General features: G+C 34.6%; 1 protein-coding gene across 1 annotated transcript; it reads left to right on the top strand.

The window, feature by feature from the left end:
• The first annotated feature begins 1,050 nt into the window (after positions 1-1,050).
• LOC148623076 (uncharacterized) lies at positions 1,051-25,539 on the top strand. The gene is made up of 10 exons (XM_088573581.1): positions 1,051-1,295; positions 6,280-6,316; positions 8,345-8,494; positions 8,807-8,931; positions 9,219-9,354; positions 16,417-16,655; positions 20,236-20,277; positions 22,802-22,913; positions 23,443-23,607; positions 23,824-25,539. Exons 1-10 carry the CDS (start codon positions 1,209-1,211, stop codon positions 24,246-24,248), a joined length of 1,518 nt encoding a protein of 505 aa, XP_088429707.1. The 5' UTR covers positions 1,051-1,208; the 3' UTR covers positions 24,249-25,539.
• The last annotated feature ends 263 nt before the right edge of the window (positions 25,540-25,802 follow it).

Genomic DNA, 25,802 nt, shown 5'->3' with positions numbered 1-25,802 from the left:
CTCTATTTTTATTTTCCCGCTTCGACTGTTTTTTCTATGTTCCAGGTTCGGCCGTCTTTTTTATATTCTTGGGTCGGCTGTCTTTTCACAAACACATTTTTCGGTATTCTTTTTCTTTAATATATTAATTAATTCAAGTATCATTTGATGGTTGCTGTACACCTTAACATCTGAGACATCCCAAAGAGTCAGGTGGAAGATTTCATGAAAGTTGATTGTAATGGAGAAAAAAAATGTCTATGAAAGTTTTAGAGCTTATAATGTAAATATCGGGCAAAGAATATCGAAACGTCAGTAGTGAGATAGTTCAAATACATATACGTCAAAATTCAAAAACATGGACTGAACATGAACACAAGAAACGAAGACAAACTTCATACAAAATGTTGCGAACCGAATAAAATAGAGGACACGTAAAAACTGAAGATAAGAAAACAATACGTCACACACAAAAAAATAAAGCACCAACAATATGAACTAAAAAAATGAAAAAAAACGGGATTGATATCAGGTGCTCCAGAAGGGTAAGAATGTCCTGCTCCAGCAGCAACCCTCAATTGCAAGTGAGTATAATCTGGTAGTACCTAGCAATGATAATGCAGCTCCCCGACAGCAGTCACTAAAGGGGTAAATATCACTGCCATGCTGTAAAGTTAATATTACAAACTTAAACACCTAACACTATAATTTAACTGTAATAAATGATAGTTTACTCAAAATATCATTTTTTTAAACACGAATACATATTTACAATGTAATAAAAAAAACAATACTCGTAATAATAGAAAAAAAAGTCTATTTTTAGTTCAACCTATTGTATGGTGCCAAAGTTCGTGCCTTTTCTTCTTAAATACGCCTCTGCTGATTTCTGACATTTCCTTAATTGAAAATGATCAAAAGTCAGATTGAAACACCTTGTCTATTTCATTGGATGTTAGCCTATGGGAAAAACAATATAGGACTGCTAATAGTAATATCTTAAAATACTATTCAAGTACAACCCCTTTAAACACGATAACCTCATTAATGACCCAGACAATTTTAAAATCCACTATTATCTATAAATGTTGTCATATTTCTTCCGTTAGCTCAAGTAAATGTTATCAGCGGTCGACAAAATATGAATAACAAGAGAAATCAATATCATGGTTACTTTTATCTAACGAGTATTTCACGAAGAGCATAAACTCGTACCGACAAGATGAAATATGTGCCTAAACCGATTCTTTCTTGGAATATTTTTTTTGTCAAGTCTAGAAGGAGAGAGATATTCGATGGTAACATGTACAACAAAGGTGAGTAGTTAACAAGGTTCACACGGAGGTCAAACTCACCCAAGCAACCTGCTCGTTCATTTCTCTTTATATGTAATCTTTCTTGTATTTGATGCACAACAACAACAACAAACAAAAAAAACAATTAACACGTTCTGTCTGTTTTTACTGATCAGATTTGTACATCCTTGTATGTATTTTCAAGAAGCATTTGTACACAAGCATTAGATTCTGTTGTTTACATTGTATAATTTCAAAGTAAAGTGTAAAATACAAACATTACAGAGGAAAATTTAAACTGGACCACACTTTAAATTGTGTCACATATCTCATCTGTGTTTTTAAATGAACTCAACGGTTGAGCAGTTAATTATTGTACGACAACATTGACAATGGCGTTAATCCTGTGAAGTAACCCGGAATATTATACAGTCCTAGGACTATCCGTATTTATCGTTAAAGTATTTTCTGCTACGATCGGTTTGTCATTTCTACCTGCAAATTAAAATATTTTAAAATTTAAAATAATTTTTCAATAAAAATAGACATGATTGTTTTAATGCGAAACAGAATGACACATCTTGTATTAAACAGAGAGCCAATTGAGTTATTTAGTATGGTACTAATTAAAGCAAAATAGTGCAGATTTTGTTATTTGCCAAAATGCATTGGCAAATTGAGGGGGGGGGGTTGTGGCCCGCCCCCACTTATGAAGTTCAAAAATTCTTTTTAATGATATGTTTTTTTTGTGAAAACATTGAAAAATACTCAGAAAGCAAGACATAGATTTTTAAAAATCAGGCAAATTCATTAATTAGCACTTCATTATAAACACAAGTGAATATGATACATATTCTTTACATTTCTTATAGCTGCATTAGCTGTCATTTTCGTAATTTTTTGTTTCTGTTGAAATATACCTGAACTTGGAATTATTTCTACTAAATTGTACTTTTCCTGTATAACTTTATTTGATATCCACATATAAGATGCATTAAATACATGAAATAGGTGTCTATATATTTATTGTCTTGCAAGACAAAAAATCGACCTAGATAAATCCGTATGCATGTGACTTCTTGTGACCTTAATCCGCGCATGTGCTGTAAGTTTGTTTGTTTGTTGGGGTTTAACGTCCGAGCAGCAATATTTTAGCTACATTCAGACGATGAACATGAAATTGATGATAAAATGAACATGAAATGATGATGAAATGAAAAAGGGATGGGACACAAGGACAATGGGGTCGACAAATTTTGATTGCCACTGGAAATAGGGAGAGGTGGGTAGGATCGGGCAATTTAGCCTCCTGTGGCGGAGCCCTATGGTTCCTACTCCGGGAGAATACCACAGTAGGGTTCTTTAACGTGCGAGGAACGTGGCATCTTTCCCAACACGATGCACCACTATGGTTTGCGGTCAGGTTTTCCGTATTATAGCCTGACAACCCCAGCATGTAACACGCCAGGGGTACTGTGGGCAGAGCGCCCTAGCCCCCGGCTAGGGTTCTGAGCACTATTTAGTCGCCTTTTACGACAAGCTTAGCGCTGCTGCAGGCCTATTCTTGTTACACCCGGACCTGCACGGGGGATGTGCTGTAAGGGTCGCCTCGTTAGTAACAAATCAGATTGTCGCACGAAAGTGGTTATTCAACGGTAAGGAAGACCGACGGACTCAAGCAGTAAAAGAAAAAAGTTCGAATATAACGCAAGGATCCTTTTGAAATTTACCTAATGTGACATAATGGGGCTCAAATATGGTCATTATTTATTTGAAAACTAATCGAGAAGTAGATGAAATGAAATGTAGATGACATTTATTGCTTCAATTGCATCACTACTAACTTATTTCATTGAATCAGCATAATTCAGTAGAATCATAACTGACAAAATTTGGCAGCTAATGCAGCTTTAAGGAAAAGTTTGAAACCCCTAGCCAGTTAGCTCTCTCCTTTATGTATTCTTTGGATCTTTCTTTGTAAATAGTTGCAAATAGTATTTTTTTATTGCTTTCAATACTTATCGACTCCAGTACTACAATTATTTATTCTGGTATGTTATTTAAAAATAATAAATCTTTGACTGTCATTGAGTTCTTTGTGTTTGTTTGCGAAAGGTATAGAAATTAACAACAACCACTTATGAAATTGATTTAACGGTTTTCTTTTAATTTATTTATTTTCTATTGGAAATCGGGTGAAACTAGGTCATAAAATGGCATTCCAAAACGAAGTACGCTAGCCAAGACCATAGTCCTTTGTATAGAGGGTAATTTACTATTTCAAAACTTTTGTTCTTATGCTACTCCCCGTCTCTTTATGCAAATGCGTCGTTAATAGCTTCGCGGATCGTTCATACTTTGTGAATTTATTCACTGTATAGAAGAGCCAACATGTTAGCTGTGTGATACGTAGTAAATATGTGGAGAAGATTTGTTCGTCCTGTGTTCATAGAAACAGGCATCTATCCCACTAATGCCATATACCTCTAATATTTGAAGTGTCTGAATCAGACGATTGTTTTTGTTTTGGTGATATGTTACATATTTGGATTCTAATAGAAACCCCAATACAAATGTGTCTAGCTTACATATAATTTCTTGTTCAAGAAACCAACAATTATCTTATTATTTGGAGTTTTTATGTATAGTATTAAGAGAACTGTCTTACAATCTTAGTCTTTCATACACAAATAAAATTTGTAGAATATATATAGCTGTGTATGGCGCGGTATTACCATAAAAAATAAAATGCTTATGCTTAATTCGATTTATGCATTTATGCTTAAATTGAATTTTACATAAGCAACATTATTTATGCATAGGTATTATTCGTATTATGCATATGTATAGATAATTTATTTAACCATATGCTTTATTCAAACAAGGATTGAAGATGGACAGGAAAGTCAATGTGTGCTTAAAGTCAAGTCAAGTCACTGTCTGCTTATAGACCAGTCAGACGAAATGGAGAAGGAAGTCACTGTCTGCTTGAAGTCCTGTAAGACAAGATGTAGAGAGAAATCACTGTCTGCTTATATTCCAGTTACACAGTCACCGTCTGCTTATAGTCCAGTCAGACATGAAAGAGTGGGAAGTCACTGTTTGTTTATAGTCCAGTCAGACAAGATGCAGAGAGAAGTCATTGTCTAATTATATTCCAGTTACACAGTCATTGTCTGCTTGTAGTCCAGTATGACAAAAATGAGTGGGAAGTCACTGTCTGTTTATAGTAGTCAGACAAGAATGAGAGGGAAGTCACTATCTGCTTATAGTCCAGTCAGACAAGATGTAGAGGAAATCAAATGTCTGTGCAATCTGCATATAGTACGGTCAGGCATATATCTTTGTCAGACATGATGTAGAGGGAAGTCAACGTCTGCATATAGTCCAGTCAGACAAGATGAAGAGGGAAGTCAACGTCTGTATATAGTACAGTCAGACAAGATGTAGAGGGAAGTCAATGTCTGTATATAGTCCAGTCAGACAAGATGAAGAGGGAAGTAACTGTGTGTTTATAGTCCAGCCAGAACAGAGTGAGAGGGAGGCCACTGTCTGTTTATTGTCCAGCCAAGCATGATGTAAAAGATAGGCACTGTCTGCTAACAGTCCAGTCAGGCATGATGTAAAGGGAAGTCACTGTCTGCTTATAGTCCAGTCAGGCATGATGTTAAGGGAAGTCACCGTCTGCATATAGTCCAGTCAGACAAGAAAGACATGGAAGTCAATCTCTGCTTATGGTCCAGTCAGACAAGATGCAGAGGGAAGTCACTGTGTGCTTATAGTCCAGTCAGACAAGAAAAACATGGAAGTCAATCACTGCTTATAGTCCAGTCAGACAAGATGCAGAGGGAAGTCACTGTGTGCTTATAGTCCAGTCAGACAAGAAAAACATGGAAGTCAATCACTGCTTATAGTCCAGTCAGACAAGATGCAGAGGGAAGTCACTGTGTACTTATAGTCCAGCTAGATAAGTGGGACAGTGAAGTCACTGTCTGCTTATAGTCTTGTCCGACTGGAGGGCAAGGGAAATCACTGTCTGCTTATAGTCCAGCTAGACAAGATAGACAGGGACGTCACTGTCTGATTTATTTCAGTGAGACAAGATGGACAGGGAAGTCTAATCTTGGGTATAAAAAGTATCTTAACGTCATCAGTGATTTTGAGTTCAGGAGAAGTATCAGCAAATCTCACCATCTTGAAATAGAAAGAGGCAGATACCAGGGTATTCCTCTACACCTCAGACTTTATACCAAGTGCGGTTCGGATTACATTGAAGATGAAATTCGCTTTATATTTTTACGTGTTCTAAGCAAAATGAGGAGCGAAAATGTATTAAATATCATAATAGATCAATGCTCAAGCTTTGCTAATCAATATATTGAACATAAATGTGTTTGGCTGATGTCATGTGAAAATGCAGGAATACTAAAAATATTGGGAGAATTTATTGCAAAATATTGTAATTATTAAGCCTTTTCAAATTTAAAAACAGTAATTTTATGAGCTTGTACTTCGATAGTCAAGCAATAGTTTTCGATCTGTTCAACTACATGTGTATTCTCATGTAATATAAACAAAGGTGTTTCATGTACTATCGTACATATCAGCACTATCCATCGATGTCCCCTGGGTACAGACAATACAACCAACCAATCGGTAGACATAGATTTATATTATTATGCAATTTAATTACAACATGTCTTGTTGGTTTACATTGGACATAATGCATTATTCACATTGTAAGGGCTATACATTTCAAGCATCAAAAAATATCCTTCATCCGAAGTAGTTTAAGAAGATACAAGAATTTTTCCTTTCTATTTTTAAAAAGAAAAACGGATCTAAGAAAAATGATTGACAAGCTGAATATCGCCTGAATATAGCTGAAATATTTCTGCTCGGGCTTTAAACCCCAACAAACAAGCAAACAAACAAACAAACAAACAAACAAGCTGAATAAAAGGTTACAACCAGCGGCAACGATAACTTTTCTTTTTCTTTTCAGACTCAGGTGTCTTGTTCCCTGTATACTTATATACCTGGTGAGTAATTTTCCATGTATTTGAATTTGTATCCTAGTATTAATCATACAAATCACAAATACTGTCATCGTACTACAACTTTTCAATGTGCTAACATGTGAAGCTAGGTAGGGCTCAGAATGTCGATGTCCTGCATGCAAACAGCTCTTGTCGCCATATCTTTTTTTTTTTGCTGCGCATTAGTGCTAAATTGGCATATGAATTTTAATATTTTACTCTCAGTTTTATTATGCTTTTGTCTTAATTATGTGTGTGCATGATATAGATATGTTGTGTAAAGTGCCGTCTGATCTTTATCGCCAATCCTGTCTCGTAAATTAGGAAAAGGTCGGATATGGTAAAACGCAACAAATGCACAAGCGTTCACCAAAAAAAGTCTTCAAAAAGTGTAAACTCACCTTTAAGTAAGCTCTGGAAGGCCCCGAAAAGAAAGCAATACAATCCAACGTAACAATTCTTCAAAATCTAACTAAAAAAAGTAATATAACAATACGTGTATGTTGTTACGTGTCTTATTGACCATTATGTACGTACGTGTATTGTATGTTGTTACGTGTCTTATTGACCATTATGTACGTACGTGTATTGTATGGTGTTAGGTGTCTTATTGACCATTATGTACGTACGTGTATTGTATGTTGTTACGTGTCTTATTGACCATTATGTACGTACGTGTGTTGTATGTTGTTACGTGTCTTATTGACCACTATGTACGTACGTGTGTTGTATGTTGTTCCGTGTTATATTGACCATTATGTACGTACGTGTGTTGTATGTTGTTACGTGTCTTATTGACCATTATGTACTACGTGTGTTGTATGTTGTTACTTGTCTTATTGACCACTATGTACGTACGTGTGTTGTATGTTGTTCGGTGTTATATTGACCATTATGTACGTACGTGTATTGTATGTTGTTACGTGTCTTATTGACCATTATGTACGTACATGTGTTGTATGTTGTTACGTGTCTTATTGACCATTATGTACGTACGTGTTTTGTATGTTGTTACGTGTTATATTGACCATTATGTACGTACGTGTGTTGTATGTTGTTCCGTGTTATATTGACCATTATGTACGTACGTGTGTTGTATGTTGTTACGTGTCTTATTGACCATTATGTACGTACGTGTGTTGTATGTTGTTACGTGTCTTATTGACCATTATGTACGTATGTGTGTTGTATGGTGTTAGGTGTCTTATTGACCATTATGTACGTACGTGTGTTGTATGTTGTTACGTGTCTTATTGACCATCATGTACGCATGTGTGTTGTATGTTGTTACGTGTCTTATTGTGTGTGCGGTTTCTATTATATGCATGTCTTGTGTATCTGATATTTATGTTATCACGATAGCTTATTGTGTCTGTTATTTGGGCAGAATTCCGTATTCGAATATTTGTATATAGGCTATCCCACAGTTAGCATGAAAGGGTCTATTCGTAAGAAGAAAAGATAGTGCTAAGATCTTGTAATGTGTGAAACTAGACACTTTTGCGTGTTGTTCGTAGATCAGTAGTAAGATATAGTTGTTTGTGGGCGGGCGTGTTCACGTGACATTTAACTCTTAGAAATCAGAATATCACGTAAGGAAAGCATACAAATAATGAATCGATTTAAAGTAATCAAGTGTGTTTATAATCTAAACGCCTTTTAACCAAGTTAAATGTATATTCATGGACGTTTTGATCTTTACACCTTTTCGCCTTTTATTTTTGGGAGTTTGAACTATAAAATTACTATCTTATGTGTTGATTGTATATATTCAAATGTATAGAGTACTTTTCCTACCTTTAACTGTTTTTTTAAGAATTACTGGTTAAAGGGTGCTTAGAGTATTAATACACTTGAAATCATTTTTTTAACATTTGTATGATTTCATTGCTGAGAGTGAGGTGGCACGCCAAGTTATTATTGTGAACTCTTAATTTGAAACTATATTAAGATACAAAATAAAAATAGCTAGCTACCAGTCTGGAACCCGCCACTTGATACATGTATGTAAATTATCAGTGATTGTTGTAGATTGTGAGCCCTGGTTCATGACCAGAGAATTTCCGATGCTATTTGGAGATGTTGAAGATATACCCGATATTCCTTTGAACTTTAAGTCCAAGGTTATCTCCAAGAACGGAACTGTTGGCATTTTACTGATATGGCAACAGTTTATGCGAAGTAAGGTCTATATACATAAGTGACTAATCTTATAGGTTTAGTAACAAAAGAAAACATATACAAGTTTTGTTCTGCCATGAATATTAGGTACACTTGAATTCTTGTTTTGATACCGTATACAAAAATGTAGATATTTTGATTTATAGCTACGCAAGATATGTATTTTTATTCATATTAAGTGAAGAATAATAGAAATTTGTGTGACAATAGTTTTTGAAAAAAATACACCTATGCATTGATGAGAAAGGAAATCTCAGTTTAAAAACATGGAAATACAAAGAAATGTAAATAACTCCTTCTTGTATTTCAAAGAGAATCCACCGGTGGTTCAAGGTTTCCAGTTAGTTATGGAGGGAAAAGATGGGATTGATTTTGGCAGTGGTCGTTGTTTTATCTTGCAGCTACAGAACAAATCATTAGCTTTTAATAACGCTTATGTAAGTAATACATATCTATAGTAGATATTTAACTTACTGTAGCCAGTTTGGTGCTTTGACTGAGAAAAAATGTAGTCGCCGTGATTGAACGTCTTGTCGCCGTTTCTCCGACACGAAGACCGATCTTATATCATTGTGCCATTTTTGATAAACAGAAGAATATTTTTCCGATGCATATAAGATACGTACACCTAGTTTTCAGTATGTGCGAGTTTATATTAATATCCTGAATGTTTTTTTTCGATTGGCATTGTAACATTTCGTAACTGTTCCCTTTTTTGTCACAGGAAACATTTTACTTCATTGTAAACAACGTCCTGCCTAAATCAAGCTACACATTTACATTACATAGTCTGCCCCGATTTAACCCTTTACTACAGTATAGAACACTGAAGACAGAAATAGACACCAATAATTATGGAGGTACGTCAACTTTATCTTGCCTTTGATAATAATAATGATAATTACAGTAAGCAGTAACTGTAGATCACGGACACCATATGTATGGCACGACGCGTTCACAGGATTTTGTTCCCATTAAAAATATCTACCATTTAAAACAGTCCTGTCAATGTTGCTTCGTCAGCTTTTTTTTCTAAACAATGAAAGGTTGCTATATTTTTGATGTAATTTATTAACCTCCTTTTTTGTCTTTTTTATCTGAATAAATTAGCTAAAACGAGCTATCCGTTAACATCAATCTAAGTGAAAGTCGTATTTTTTTATTAGAATTTGCTATGACGTTGCGTACGTTGTTGGTGTTACATTCGATTGAACCGGGGCTGGTTACGGAAACCGAAATATTGCTATTAGAATGTGGAGTAATCAAAGGCAATATAGATCTTAAAATGTTCGAAAATGGTTGTTGTTTTAGGATTACGATCATGAATCTTTGAAAGATTCTTAATTGCGGAGGGAAAGCATTATTCGATCACAAGAACGTCCATTTTCATATGTGAACGGGTAACATTAAGAAATGCTGGCTTTCCATTTCACCAATATATCTAAGTTGTTTCTTGACGTCTTTTTTTTTGGAAAGAGCAGTTTGTGCTGCAGACGATATCATATTTTTCATGACGTACTGGTAAGATCAAAGCGTATTACAATATCACAAATATCTCCCTTTTGATGTGGACATTGTAAAAATGGAAAGAAACCGATTTGAAGACAAAATGTTAGACTTTTTTTAAAGTTATGCGAACAGCTTTTTTTTTAATCTGGACTTTTATTAACTATATTGACAAATTATTACATAACCCCAATGAAATCGTATATAAAATGTTCAATCAGTCTTTTTGTTAAAAGCCTTTTTGTCCGTATTTCAATTATGTCACAAATCTTATTAGATTGGCTACTTTCTTGCCAGGCGCGGACCCAAGGACTGGCGTACCAGGCGTACGCCCCCACCTAATTCGGTAAGAAAAAACAATTTCACCACAAGTTTCACCCCATAATATTTTTTGCCTTGCTTTGTACGGCATTTAATTCAATTCAATTATATATATATATATAAAACCGTGTCTAACAAAAATGTTACAAAGCGCATTTTTGACGTTTCCAAAGTAGCGTTCTGCTTTGCGACGTAAAAACTCTTTTAACGTCAATTTTAAAAAACAATAAAAAGTATTGAAAAGTTACGATACTGAATTGAATTATTACGACTGTGGACGTAACGAATAAAAAAAAAGATTTTAGCGAATATAATAAAATAATGAAAGAAATGTTGAAAAGAAAACAGGAAAAAGAAAGCCACTTCCCCTTGCGCGCACTCATGTCTCTTCATATGCAGTGATGTCCTGGTGAAATCGGGATCAGCGTGCCTGCATCAAAGTATTTTGAAATGTGTAGACACGCGCTTGCACATTCGCTGGTGAAATATTGTAAAATCAACGTATTTCATGATCGTCTAATTACCTCTTGACAATTATTTTAGCTATAAGATATAATAAACTGTACAAATATTGCAAAAATTTTTTTTTTGATTTTTTTTCAAATCGGACCGAAAACAAAACAGAAAAATGATTTATTCTGGTGTGGCCTTTTTGACCCCTTATAACTCGAAAACCGTCAGAGATATCCGAATTCTAATTGAAAAATGCAGGCAGGATTGTTAATGAGAAATCCAATAAAATAAATAATTTCGAAATCGGACAAAAAAAAGTTATGAAAATGTTTTTAGGGGTTGCCCAACTTTGACCCCCTATAACTTGAAAACGGTCCAAAACACACAAAATCTGCTGTACATTTTTTAGCCGAATTAAATAAAGAACACATTAAAAATAAAATATTAAAGATAGAAAAAAAAACAATCTACATGGGTTTTAATAAAATACGTATTTTTACACTTTTTTGGTCCCTTTCCCTTAAGCGTCAGGGGCAACAAAGTCCAAATTAAATAGAAGTCTTCTTAGTTGTTGGTAAAATCATATCAACATTTCAGAACAATTTATCAACCACAACTATAGTTATCGCACGGAAACGAAGTGTTCCCGGACGACGACGACGACGACTGCGCCGTATATATAACATTATACGACCGCAAGTTTTTTTCGTTGTATAATAAAAACGGGATATTTCGCTCTCAAATTTTCTCGAAGAGGGAGATTTGCCAAGGTTTTGTTTTCACGAAATGTTTAGCAATGTTTTATGTTTAGCAACAGACCTTATAACATTTCGAAGCGAGTACATGTATTCGGAAATATTAACATATGCATCTACATTACAGATATAAAATCAAATAGGAAAGATTCACATTACACGCTTTCACAATATGATTCCCGGGGGGTGGGGGGGGGGTGCTACTGACTTTTTTGCTTGTAGGTTTGTTGGCTTTCTGTTTCAGTGAGGGGGTGTTACTTTTGTTTGCATCACGAAATTTATTTTCATAATTCCTAACATTATTCTCATAGGATAAAATTTCCTTCAAATCATTTTTAAATGGTTGATGCCAAACTATTTACCATATCAGGATGTAATCTGATCATTTCAATTGACCAAAACGTGCGAAAAATTAATATCGAATCGAATAATTAAATAATACGCTCCCGAAGGGTTTATGGTTGTGTAATCAACTTGGTTCTTAAGTATACTTAAAGAAAAAGCATCAATATCCGGTTTGTACCTTCATTTTCAGGAGCTGAAAAACAGCATAATGGCAGCTTCATTTGCGTATATGTGCGATTTCAGTCAAACCAGTCTCGGAAAATATTTGCTAGTTTCGATAATTAAATACAAAACAAATCATGTCTTTTCCAAGATAGGGTTGGCCTTATAGTCTGCAGTATGGCGCCCAGATGTTACGAACATTACGTAATCGATATTACCCATAATTCTCGGGTCATGAAAATTGCGAAACGAAAACGAAACAAAACGAAACGAAAATGATGAAAGAAAGAATCGAAACGAATCAATTCGATAAAATGAATCTAATCGTTATTAATACAAAATTAAACTATACAAAATGTATCAGAATGAAGCGAAACTAAATGCAACAAAATAAATCTTTTAAGACGTTTCGCAAAGTATAGGAACCACTATGTTACATGTAACCAGTGCCGGACAATTCGATCCAAAGACATTTCGGACCATGACAACCAATAATTCCTTATGAATGCCGGACAGTTCGCCCAATAGACATATCAGACTATGACAATCAGTATAATGCTTTAGGACAAATATATATCATTACAAAAATTGCCATACTTGAATGTTATAAATATAAAATATTAAATCATAGCTGACAAAAATTATCAAAGTTGTTTTTAATTAATGTTTCTTCGGGAGCGTTAAAAGGTTTCACCTTCATCATATTAAAACATGTCGTGTGTGTTATTTCATGTAAAACATTAATTAAGCACACTTCTTTTTACATGTAACAATTATAGAACGATGTACGTCGCAATACAAAAAGGACGTCAATTTTTGCCGATTTGGACGTTAGGGTGCACTATACAGTTACATTAAGGCGCACTGTTTCGCACACCAAGTTACCCTGGTCAAATTTTGTAAAACTTTAAATTAAAAGTTGAAATTTGGTGGATATATTGATTAAATGTAGATCAGCATTTAGACAGATGTAATATATGTTATGGTAAACAGGTGTAATTTAAAAGAAAAATGGTATCCGGAATGTTTCAGTCCCCTGCCGTATTAGGTTCTCTCCTCAGCACAGATGTCTGATTTTCAAAACTGTTACACCTTATTTTGCACGAACTTTTGGGACTAAAATTGTGAGAGAATGAATCGAAAAGGGTCTTATTATTTTTACCTTTTTTCCACCTACTCCATGCATGCTTTCATCCTGTGGTAGTGTCTAAGTGCCTGATATTTTATAAAACATAATATTTGGCTGTTAGTTTTGGAAAGGCACCCCTGATTTGTACTAAAACTCAGTAATATTTTTTTCAGTATGTTACCATGGCTACTGGATTTTATGAGAATAATCACTAAATTACTTATAAATGACTTGAACCTCCACACACCAAGGATTTAGAAAATATGCACTTTTTTGTGACAAAACACTAGAAATTTCTGTGTGGACTGCCTCAAAACAGCTTTATTTCAACAAAATGAGACCAAATTTTCAGAAATGACCTAATTGTATTGTACTCCCTTACCAAAAATGACACCGACACCGTACGCTACGTCTATATATTTCAATTTTTCTCGAGTATCATAGAGTCATGAACTTCGGGCTCAGATGCACGGGCGCTAATTAACTTTGTATTTCCAAGTAATCCCTAACTAGTTTATTAAATTAGTGAAACTTCGGGTTTTTTTTTCTTCAAGAAGTAACTGTAGTTCTTTTGAATAACTAATATTTAAGTTTGTGAAATGAATAAGCTTTGGCTCATATTCGAGCTTCAGGAGTATAAATGGAAATTATTACACTAGGAAGCAGGTATCCGTTTGTTATATATGCTCGCAGTAATATGAATTTTGGTGCACATCGTGGCATACTCATTTCTGAACAAAAAGCTGCTATACCTTGACAGGTATGTCTTTGAGAAAATGTACTTTTCGTATATCAGACCTATCCTTGAATTTGTTGACGTCATTCGGCAAAACCACACTCAATATCTACTTAAAAAGCTAGAGAGTGTTCAGTTAGAAGCTATGCGCATCATCACGGGAGGTACAAAATTAACGTCTTTAGAAAAACTTTATCAAGATACGGGTTGGGAGACACTTTCGTCCAGGAGGGACAAACATAGACTTATTTTGTTATATAAGATTATAAACAAGGAATCCCCATGTTATTTATGTGACATTGTTCCTAGTTCAGTTGGTGATCGACACGGTCACTTCACTCGTCAAGTTTATAACTTTGTTAAGTTTCATACACGCACAAACTTGTACTCTGAATACTTTCTGCCCTCTACTATCCGTTTGTGGAATAGTTTGCCATTGGAAACACGAATATCTGGTTCATTAAGCATGTATAAGAGAAAACTAGGGACACATAAAAATACATGTTCAAAATATTATTATACAGGACAAGGCAAGGACAGATTCTACATACAAGGCTTCGCATGAACAGCAGCTCCCTTAACGAGCATCTGTTCATGCGAAATCTTGTAGACTCTCCAAACTGTTCATGTGGTCATGTCGAATCAACCTATCATTTTCTTTTTTCAGTGTCATAAGTATGACCAGCTTCGTACTTCAATTTAAAATACACTTCATTATCCTATCGATATAAACGTGTTATTGTATGGGTCAGATATTCTAACATTTGATGAAAATATTTATGTATTTAAACATGTTCAAAAATACATTGTTCAGAGCAAACGCTTCTGTTGAACTGCATTTCAAAACTCCTTTCATTCTTCTCAGCATGACTACATATATAATTTTTTTTTATTTAATTGCTCTTCATTATCAATATCTATATTGCATTATATGGTAGTACATGTACATGATGTTTCTTATTTCCTAAGCATACTTGTTGTATGTTTAAATCTATAAATTGTCAGTATTGACAAGGAGACAGATTAATAAAAGCTTATTGCTTGTTTCCGAATCCTGTTTGTCAAACTTTGATTGATCTATTTTGTACATATATTTGATATTGATAAATAAAATGTGTTTAAACTAAATATATTAGCTACATGAATGTCAGTAAATGGCATCATTAAGGTTTTATCATTCTCGTAGGATAAACACTTACAGACTGTAATCAATTTTATTATTCGACTATCCATTGAAGATCGTATAGGAAAAGTTACGTTTCTAAACTATGATTCCTTAATAAAACGCATACGGATTTATATATTTGGAATGTCTTTCGAACAATTTGTAGGGCTCTTGATAGAATAAAGATTTAGTCGGATAGCAACCATTTGGTTGCAAGACTGCTGTACTGTAAAGTGGAAACGAAGGTACCACTGCTTAATGGAAACCCAAATATTATGCAGAATCAAAGAAAAGAAGCAAAGAAAGAGTTGGACAGAATCAACAAACAATATAGCAAGAGACGCAAAAAAACTAAAAGAAAATGAGCAATCCGGGTTCCCACCATACACCGAAAAAAAAAAACAACAAAAAACTTGGTGCACCAGTACGGTTAGCGTCCTCTGTTTTTAGGACGCCGGATGAGTTACATTCGGTATAATACAGAGCACATGCTAATATGTTGGGTCAATAAAAGTACAGTAATACTATTTTAAATTGTACAGGCTCAGCTCATTTTGGCGCCAATAAGTGAAATGATTTCTGTTGTATAATATTCACCTTCACCAAAGTGTTATATCGTAAAAATCGTGGTTTTTTGACTGAAAGGAATCTTTTCTGAGATGTCGTAAATAATAAAGTTGTTATAGTTCTGTTTTGTACAATTTTGTCAACAGTATAAGTTATTTACTGGTTACTTTTTTCTGATTAAGAAGAAGATTCATAAATGACTTTAGCAACACTACTGCTCATAGAGAGCGAATTATGGATTTTATAGTCATAGTCCTTAATTTTTGTCGAGTACAATAGAAGTTGTCGACGACAGTAAAAAAAAATGAAATTGTCAATATAACCTCATGAATCGTTATGATGTGTCCATCTACATCATAAGAACCAATTCATTCACGGTGCACAGTTTTCCTTTCTTCTTTCGTCTAGCCCGGGCGTGACATTTTATGCGCTATCCGGCGGGTGTTTCTAGAAAAGCAGAGGACGTTTGTCCTATCGGTGCACCTAGTCCATCCTCCAAGTTTTTAGTAGAGTCCGAATTGCTCATTTACTTTTGTTTCTTTATACGTGCTTTTGGTTATTTTTTCTTCATTGTTATGTTTGTCTGTTTCCCCTTTCTATATTTTATCCTTGGAATTCAATCTTTTGATTTTCATTCGTATCTTAGATCCCTTGATTATTCTTTGACGACAATGATTTCATGAATATTTTACTGACATACATGAAATAGTAAAAGAAAACCACGATTAGTAAAATATTTCAATTGAATCTTTTTTACACGTTTATGCTCTTTTTGTCTTTCAGGGGAATATCCTGAATATCCCTCAAATTGGGATCAGTCTATAGAATGTATTTACAATGGAAAAACACAATTAATGGATATTTACATAGAGATTCCACCGGAAAACTTCGGCTTAACTTTATTTGAAGTCAATATTTTTGATGGTTTGTTGCAAGATGTTGGATTGATTACCGTAAATGCGTCCAATTATGATATTTTTCATGACGAACCGAGCTTGTTTATAAATGGCTATATATTTTTGGTGAGTTATATTATTTATACATGGATTCGTGTTCCTCACGTTTAACACTAATTCTTTAACACGTCCAAGCAAACTTATTTAATTTGCCAAAATTATGAGACGTTATAGTCCGAGTCAAAAATGAAAACTGCCGTTTGAACCAAAGAATTTATTTATGGTATTTTGCTCACTATTAACAAGTGCTTTGGGAAATAATCCTGAAATGATTCAAAATAATAATACTTTGATGTTGTTTAGATACGGTTGAACACTGTGTACAATAATGTGTATCAATTAGTTTGATTTTGCTTATGTATGGAAAGTGCCCCGACCAATTAAAGTACCCAATCACACGTTCAGACCATCTATTCCAGTACAAAAACTCTGACTATTTCAAAATTATCAAACCATGTTCCATCACTTTAAATGATATATTTGACTACAACGATGACGAACCACATTGTACCATATCAAAATGTGGTATTAAAAATTGCAAAACATGAAACATTCTTAGAACCGACTCTTTCTTCTCCAGTTCCCTTACAAACAAAACCTTCCATACAAGAAGTCACGATGACTTACGTTGCAAATCATCGAACTTAATATATGGATTAGAATGCAACTTATGTGGTTTAGTATATGTCGGAGAAACGCAAGAACGATTAAACAAAAGAATGTGCGGTCATCGTTCGGGAATTAACACCTCCAAATTCCCGACAGTTTATCAACACTTTAATCAACAAGATCATTCAATCCTCTCTATGAAAGTTCGTATTTTAGAAAAAAAATTACCATCCTACGAACAGTCCCGTTCTAAGTAAAAGCTATCGTAGGGAAAGAGAGGAATACTGGATACGCAGACTAGGAACTGCAATACCTTACCAATGCAATGACAACATCAAAAGTATAGGAAACCTTTCAAGCCAATATAACAATAGCATAAATGTGATGAATTTATTTGACAAAAATCCAAGACGGGAAAGCAGTCATGGCCATCGCCACTATACGTCACCTATCATGTCTCAATAGATGGTCTCCTTCCTTTCATACAAAAACCTCTTGGACTTCATCACATTAGAACCAAACTTTATTCTATACCTCTCACTTTACTACACTCCCTTTACAACGAAAGTCTTGACACTCCTGTTTCTGACCCCACCTCATCATTATACAGACTTGTTGCCATCATTTTGGATATTGGTTTCCACAGACTCTTTAAACCAGTTTGTGTGAAAAGTCAAGGTGAAGAAAAACGATCATTTCTTCCACTACTGTTTGTCAACAAAGGTATAGATGCAATTAATTTGACTAACATCCTCCATCACAAAAACGTTACCAACATATTTCCTCCATATTTCAAAGACAAATCCATACTAATTATTTCATATTCCTGTACTCTACTACCATTGCATTCAAAATTTTCAATTATAAAAGTCTATTGCAGAACTTCGAGATTGAGGACTTCAAGGCTAAACCACCTGACTGTTCTTCCAAAAACTCTCCATTCAAATATGGTCCTTCTGGTCACGTCATTACGGGAGATTTAACCATCATCGAAAACGAATCTCTACGTAATATCCTTTCTAACGGTCCCAAGTACCGTGAACCGTGCTCCATAAATTGGAATTATAACTTTAAAGTTCTTATGGATGCCGTTGAGGACTATGCAAGAAAATGGATAAAACGAGAACAAAAAGGCATTGATTCTCTGTCAGAGTGGTTAAAGGCCGTGAGGGATTTAATTTTGAAACGAATGAAAGTTTCAAGTAGGTCAATGAGTGCCAAGGCTATATCGGTTTTCAAAGACCCCGATGTAGCAAAAGCATTGTCTACTATACATGACAAATATGTTGTCGTACCAGCAGACAAAGCCCAAAACAACATTGTTTTGTCTGCAAAACGTTTTACATCCAATGTTTATTATCAGAGGTAGACGTAGAAAATAATAGCAGTGATAAGACCTATACTGCTACCACACTCTCCAACAAAGAAGAGATTGTGGGAAAAAAACACAAATCTGTGCTATCCTCATTTGGTCTCTCTACCAATGACGATGATTGTGAAATACCGTCTATGTACTGGATTCCTAAACTTCACAAGATTCCATACAAACAAGGTTTCATAGCTGGATCTGCAAAATGTACCACCAAATCTCTTTCAAAACTTTCAACTTCTATACTCACAACTGTCAAAAAGGGTCTACAGTCCTACCACAATACTTGTTACTCCCGTAGTGGTATTAATTCAATGTGGATCCTGAAAAATTCGAAAGATCTTTTGGAGAAAATCAGTTCAAGACTATTATCTGAATATAATAGCATTAAAACCTATGATTTTTCAACACTGTATACTACTATTCCCCATACTCAGTTAAAATTCCGACTTAAAAACATTATACATCGTTGTTTTTCCAAAAAAGATGGTACACCTAGATACAAATATATAGTTCTTGGTAGAGATTCCTCTTACTTTGTAAGAAATAATTCCAAATCATCTTCCAAATATACAGAGGAAGATGTTTACAAAATGCTAGAATTTTTAATCGACAACATATTTTGCCAGTGTGGTGGACGTTTTTTTCAACAAACGGTCGGCATTCCAATGAGAACAAATTGTGCTCCTTTACTTGCTGACCTTTTCCTTTACTCTTACGAGGCTGACTTTATGGCTGATCTGATCCGAAAGAAAGAATATCGTTTAGCTAGATCCTTTAATCTCAGTTTCCGGTATATAGATGACGTATTATCTTTAAACAATCCTAATTTCGGGGATTTGATACATGACATCTTCCCCAAAGAACTTGAGGTAAAGGATACACAGACACGGTGAAGTCAGCCTCATATCTTGACCTACACGTAAAAATCGATGGTAAAGGAAAACTATTGACCAAACTTTACGACAAACGTGATGCCTTTTCATTCAAAATTGTCAACTTTCCTTTCATCTGTGGCAACATCCCTTCAGCACCTGCGTATGGAATGTTCATATCACAACTCATACGTTATGCCAGAGATTGCCGAATCTACGCAGACTTTTTTATCGCGCTAGAACTCATACAAATAGGCTTCTGGAACAGGGTTATGTTGCTACAAGATAGAAGTCATCACTACAGAAGTTTTATGGTCGTCATCATGAACTCGTAGATCGTTATGGTGTATCCATCTGCTCCATGAAAACTGATTTATTCAACGGGTCATAGTTTTCCTTTCCTCGTTTGTCTAATCCGGACTTGACTTTTTATGAGTAACTTGGCGGGTGTTTCTAGAAAAACAGAGGACGTTTACCCTACCGGTGCACCTGGTCCATGCTTCCAGTTTTTAGTGGAGTCCGAGTTGCTCATTTACTTTTGTTACTTTGTATGTATGATTTTAGTTACTTTATGTTCTTTGTTGTGTATGTCGGTTTTCCATGTCTGGTCTTTGTCCCTGGATTACATTCTTTTGATTACCGCTATTACCTTGGTTCCCTTGATTACTCTTTGATAGTCTTTTACTCAGTTTCAGAATTAAAGTATCAGTTAATTTATAATTTTAGCCGTGATCCTGTATTTTACAAGTGTCTCCAGACTTTTTAACCAAATACTACTTTTTTGTTTTATTAGTCATACAGCCTTCAACAAAATCTAGACTTTGCGGAAGTTTGGGTAAGTCTATATTTAACAAAGGGACAAGTTCTATGACCAACATGACAAATAATACAACATTTAAACGATTCTGTTCTCTTAATTACATCAAAGGATGTGTTGATAGCAAAATTTAAAAGGCGATTACAAATGCCGCTGTAATTCAACCGGGACTTTAAATAATCCTCTTATAGTTTCAAGAGATTATTTCATGTCAACTTAGAACGATGTCGTCATAAAATCTACAAGATGACCAGTATTTTTACTTCAAACCTCAAAATTTAAGAACTAACGAATGCAGAGTTTCTACAAAAGTTCCCGACAGGTATATTAGTCTCTCCACTGAAGTCATATTGAATGGCGATCAGCAAGGCCATTCTAGTCGGAAGTCGACAGTATACCTGACAGAACCAAAATAAAGATCATAGTGATGTAGCAGCCATTAAATGTAAATATACAGTCCACAAGCAACCGTTAATTATACAATGGTTGCTTATATATGTAAGACTCGGAACCGCGATGGGACGCGGAGGTACGATGGTAGCGCGGAAGTGCGATGGTAGTACGCCGAAGTGCGTTTATGATCACGCTGAACTGCGATGGTTAGACACGATTGTTGACTGCCAATAGCAACGCGTAAATGCGTTGGCCACTACGAGAAGGTGCAGTGTTTTTTTGTGCCTGACGCTGAAATGTTTTGACTTTCATGTAGATTTTTTTCCGTTGTAACCGTAAACATACGATTATCTTAAAATTTGACAGATATGATATTAGTAAACAGGCAATCAGAAAAGAAAACTTTGCATTCAATTCGTTCATACTTCCAACTATTGAAGAAATTATAAAAAAAAAAATAATAATTTTAATTCATTTTTTTCTTACACCCAGTGGAAATTTTAAAAAAACCCAAAAAACTGGCTGTCTCTTTTAGAAGGACGAGTACTCTTTAATATGAACATATTTTTTGACAAGCTAAGCTCTAGAACGTTTGTGAACAACTCTAAGACTCATATATTAGCGTATAAACTACATGTACTGCATAAAACACATCTGATCGATAGTACCTATTGAATTTGCAAATATAAATGTAATGTAGTATAAGACGGCGCTTTTTTCTCTGCGTATGTGTCATCCTATACACCGTTGCTAAGGTTATCAAAGAATGATTGATGCTACAGAGGTCTAGATTTGATGGATTAAGGGACTGTACTTAATATGAAGAGAAACGTGCCAATCTGGTCCACCGGAAATTGAACTCGTATATTGCAGTTTCTATTTCGCCTTTCAACTATAGAATACGCTCCATGATTCGTTGTGACAGCATGTTTTATTTTTTCAAAAGGTAAAAATCCATGATATCAAATTTATAAAAAAAGCAACATTTTTTTCAGATTTTTAATTCAACTATAACAAAGTGGTTCCGGTAAAACTTATTAATTATGCAATACGACTTTCGGTATCCGCTAGCTTTTGTTACCTGTAGCTACAGTTTATGTTCTCTAATTACCTCGAGTATCGTAATGTATCTCTTAAAGTTTGATACTGCATTAAATACATGTACTGTTAACACTCAAAATTTGTAATGATGCATGCTACGTATGTTTTATACAGGCAACAATATACAAGCTACTTTATGACTTAATTTCCTTTCAGTTTTGGTAGTTTTCTCTGTAACATTGTACACGCTTATGCTTACGCTTGGTGACGTTGAATTGGGTACCAACGCATTTCCGCGCATTTGCGTTAAACAACCAACGTACTTCAGTGTTGACCATCGCACGAACATCGCACTTCGGCGTTCCATCGCACTTCCGCGTCTTACATATATATAGGCCATTCATTGAAGACCCGTGCGTGGCCTTGAGCTGACATTTTTCATCCCTTTTGGGTTGTTGTCTTTTTGACATATTCACCTTATCCATTCTCCTTACATTAATATATTTTTCATATTAGAGTAGCTTTTTCCTGTTGTTTTAATATATTTATTCCCAAATATTCCCAACGATATTAGAACTGTCAAATTTGCGATGCAAATTAATGATGCATGTCACAACAAATCAATATTATACAAACTCGAACTCGTACCGCTGTGACATCTATGGCAACACCGCCTGCACAAAGTCCAGCGCCCTAGACCACACGGCCACTCTAGGTCTAGGCAATACCGCCTGCACAAAGTCCAGCGCCCTAGACCACACGGCCACTGTAGGTCTAGGGCGCTGGACTTTGTGCAGGCGGTGTTGCCATAGATGTCACAGCGGTACGAGTTCGAGTTTGTTTAATATTGATTTGTTATGACACGCATCATTAATTTGATCCTCTATCCTACATAATAACATCTAAATGAACTGTCCCGTACTACCATACAACATGTACTAAGTTACAGCCCTAGATTAATCCTGCGAGGAGAAATGACCCAGCCAGCGGAGGGAACGACAAAAAAAAAATACAGGGAGGTAATGCCCGGGCAATAACATGCAGTAATATCCTCTTGACAGTATGTGTCCAGTACTGGTATTATAATGATTTATTGTGTTCCTTCCAGGTAACGCCCATCGATATTTATCACTACATTCCGTCCAAATGTTTGTGCTATACTGGCAACAGATTATGTAATCATTGTCGAACAGCAACCACTAAATGTGCAATGGGTCGAGGTAATGTAAACCTGTATAAAGTGGCAACGATCACTAAATGTGCAATAGGCCGTGGTTAGGCAAACCTGTATAAAGTTGTAACGATCACTAAATGTACAATAGGTCAAGCTAATGTAAACCTGTATAAAGTTGCAGCGATCACTAAATGTGCAATAGGTCGAGTTCATTTAAACCTGTATTAATTAGCTTTCTGTATCTTGAATTGTAGTATTTGCTTGACATTCATTCATAAAAAAAAATATATACGATACGGTCACTTGTAGTAGTTTTAGGCTTTTGTTCGTTGGTGTGAAGAAATAGGTTTTATTTAATTGTGCCCTTGACAGTGTTGTTATATTTTTTTTCTGTGGATTGAAGATTACTTCTACTTTATATGTTTAATCAAATGTATATTTATATACACCGAGTCCTTATAAGTTCAATGTGAGGCCAAAAGTTTGTATGATTTACATTTGTAACAATTTATAAAGGCATTGTTTTCATGTTTAGAGAAACACGTTTTCTATGGTGGTTGTCATCGATTTAACAGGTATCATCGACGTACTGCCATACAACTTAACCATGAATGCACCAGGTGCCAATAAACCAGTGAAGAAATCCGATTTGATAGCATGGCTGTTTGTTGGTGCTGGAATAATCTCTGCTTCAATATGTGCATTTATTGTCTTCAGAAGACAGCACAGTTTGTGTAAAGGTAACCATCCAAGTGGATGTATAAATTCGGTCTCTTTAGTATAGTAACTGAAGTGTTTTGATTTTTATACATACAAATTATCAATGTGGCCCATATACAATACATTTTAAACCAGTAACGTTTTCTTTTTACAATAGAAAACACAATTCACCAATGGAAATTTAACAAAAAATAATTGTACAATTTTCAGATTTATGACAGTAAAATATTTTGTAGATAGTACATATCAAACACCCGCAGTGCCTTTAGAGACAACCCAAACGCTTACCAATGAACGTCCGTGTTCATCTTTAGTCAGTATTCCTGGTTCACTAACAAACAATGAGAGAAACCCAACATATCCAGATATATCTCCAACGCATGGCAGCAGAAATAAAAGTTCGAACGAAGAAGAATCTTTACCATTAGTAGATTCATGTAGTTTTCAACTGTCAAATGATATTAACAAAGGAATGAATGATATGATAGAGACATATTTCTCATTCGTACCACCTGATACAAGTGAAGAATTATCCAAGACTATTAGTGATCAAATGATAGATATTAACAGGGAATTTTTGCCATCTAGAGAGAGTATTAATGAAAGCAGAGAATCATGTTATACTATGGATACTAACAGCCTTGGCGAAGAACGCGTATGAATAGGGTGAAGGATAGTCTGTTTACAGACAATTATATAGATAGTAAGAGTGGTGGTTAAAAACGTAAGAAAAAAAATAATTAGCAAGAATGTTGGCATTACATGACTTCCTTTTTTGTAATCCTTTCCATAGGTTCTTCGTACCAGACTACAACCTGTCCCTTACAGGCAGATGTGCATATTGTAATATTATATATTTTTAATGAAAATCTCAAGGGCATTTATATTTACATATTGTATGTTTTGTTTGTTGTATGATGTAGTCATGATGCAATCATCAGGGAACATGTGCTGTTACGGTTGAGTTTGTTACTGAAACATGGTCTCAACCAAAGTAATACCTGTTATGAACTTACCTATATATAACCGTAAGTCGATGTTATAAACTTACCCATATATAACCATAAGTCAGTTGGTCGTAAAAAAACTTTGTCATTCAGAATTTTAATTTATTTTTTTTTAATTTTAATAGAAATTGACTTCTATGTACGTCCAATTGAAATGTATCGTTTTGTATATTGTAAGTTAGGGTGTCATTTCTCTATGTCATATTTTGTTTTTTTTCTCTGTTTATTTAACAATCATATGTTATATATGATGCACGTTTAACTGTCGACAGATGGAGCATATCAGATGATCACTTTAGTTACAGCATGGACACGTAAATGTACATATTTGATATGATTACTTTGTCGTTCGGTTGTTTCCATTATAAAAGTCAATCTGGAACCTGGAATTTAATTAGTACTGTGCTGAATTATTTAATTATGGCAAGTGAACAAGTTTTCAAAGTTGATTTTTACGAAATGTTTCAAGATTCTCTGCGATCCCACCTGGGGAGTGAGGGGGGGGGGGCATTTAGTATTAGCTTTTAAGTATTCCTATATATTTACAGATATAAATAAATTAGCAATATAATAGAAATAATACTTATAAGGTCGAATAGTCAATACATCAAAAGATTATGAATGTTTATATTGGAATTATTAACATTTAAGATGATTTTTAATATTTTGACCAATAATTTAAAACTTAAATTTTACACACAATCTATTGTTTAAAGGGCATTAATAGTGTAAATCTGTACTGTGGCAATATTGGAATGTGTTTTATACTGCCAGAAAATGCCATGAACGGTATATTTAACTGCATAGAGTTAGGTTATAGAGTATGTCAAGTGTAATGGCCTTTATTGTTTGTTTTAGAAGTAAAAAATATATATAAAGATAATAAGATGAGACTTGAATATAAATATCACACTGTCTGTCAGTAATAAATTTTCGAATGACTAATTTTTTCCTTGGTTAGTTTTCCCCTGTAATTGCAAACACACGTTGCGTCTTTTAGACAAATATATACGAATACGCGTGTATATATATATATATATATATAATCGTCTAAATAATAGTCAACAATCACTCTTACGGGGTGATGGATCGTTAAAAACGATGCGAAACATAACAATAAATAAAATAATAAAATAAACGTCTAAATATGTTTAACATCACCAGAAGATGGTAAAATTTAAATTGAATATTTCGGATAACAGATATCC

Source organism: Perna viridis, chromosome 3 (genome assembly GCF_037379345.1).
Source record: "Perna viridis isolate PV_CMFRI_1.1 ecotype Kerala chromosome 3, ASM3737934v1, whole genome shotgun sequence".
NCBI lineage: Eukaryota > Metazoa > Mollusca > Bivalvia > Mytilida > Mytilidae > Perna > Perna viridis.
The sequence above is the reverse complement of the archived record's forward strand: the minus strand, read 5'-3'. Positions and strand labels throughout refer to the sequence as shown.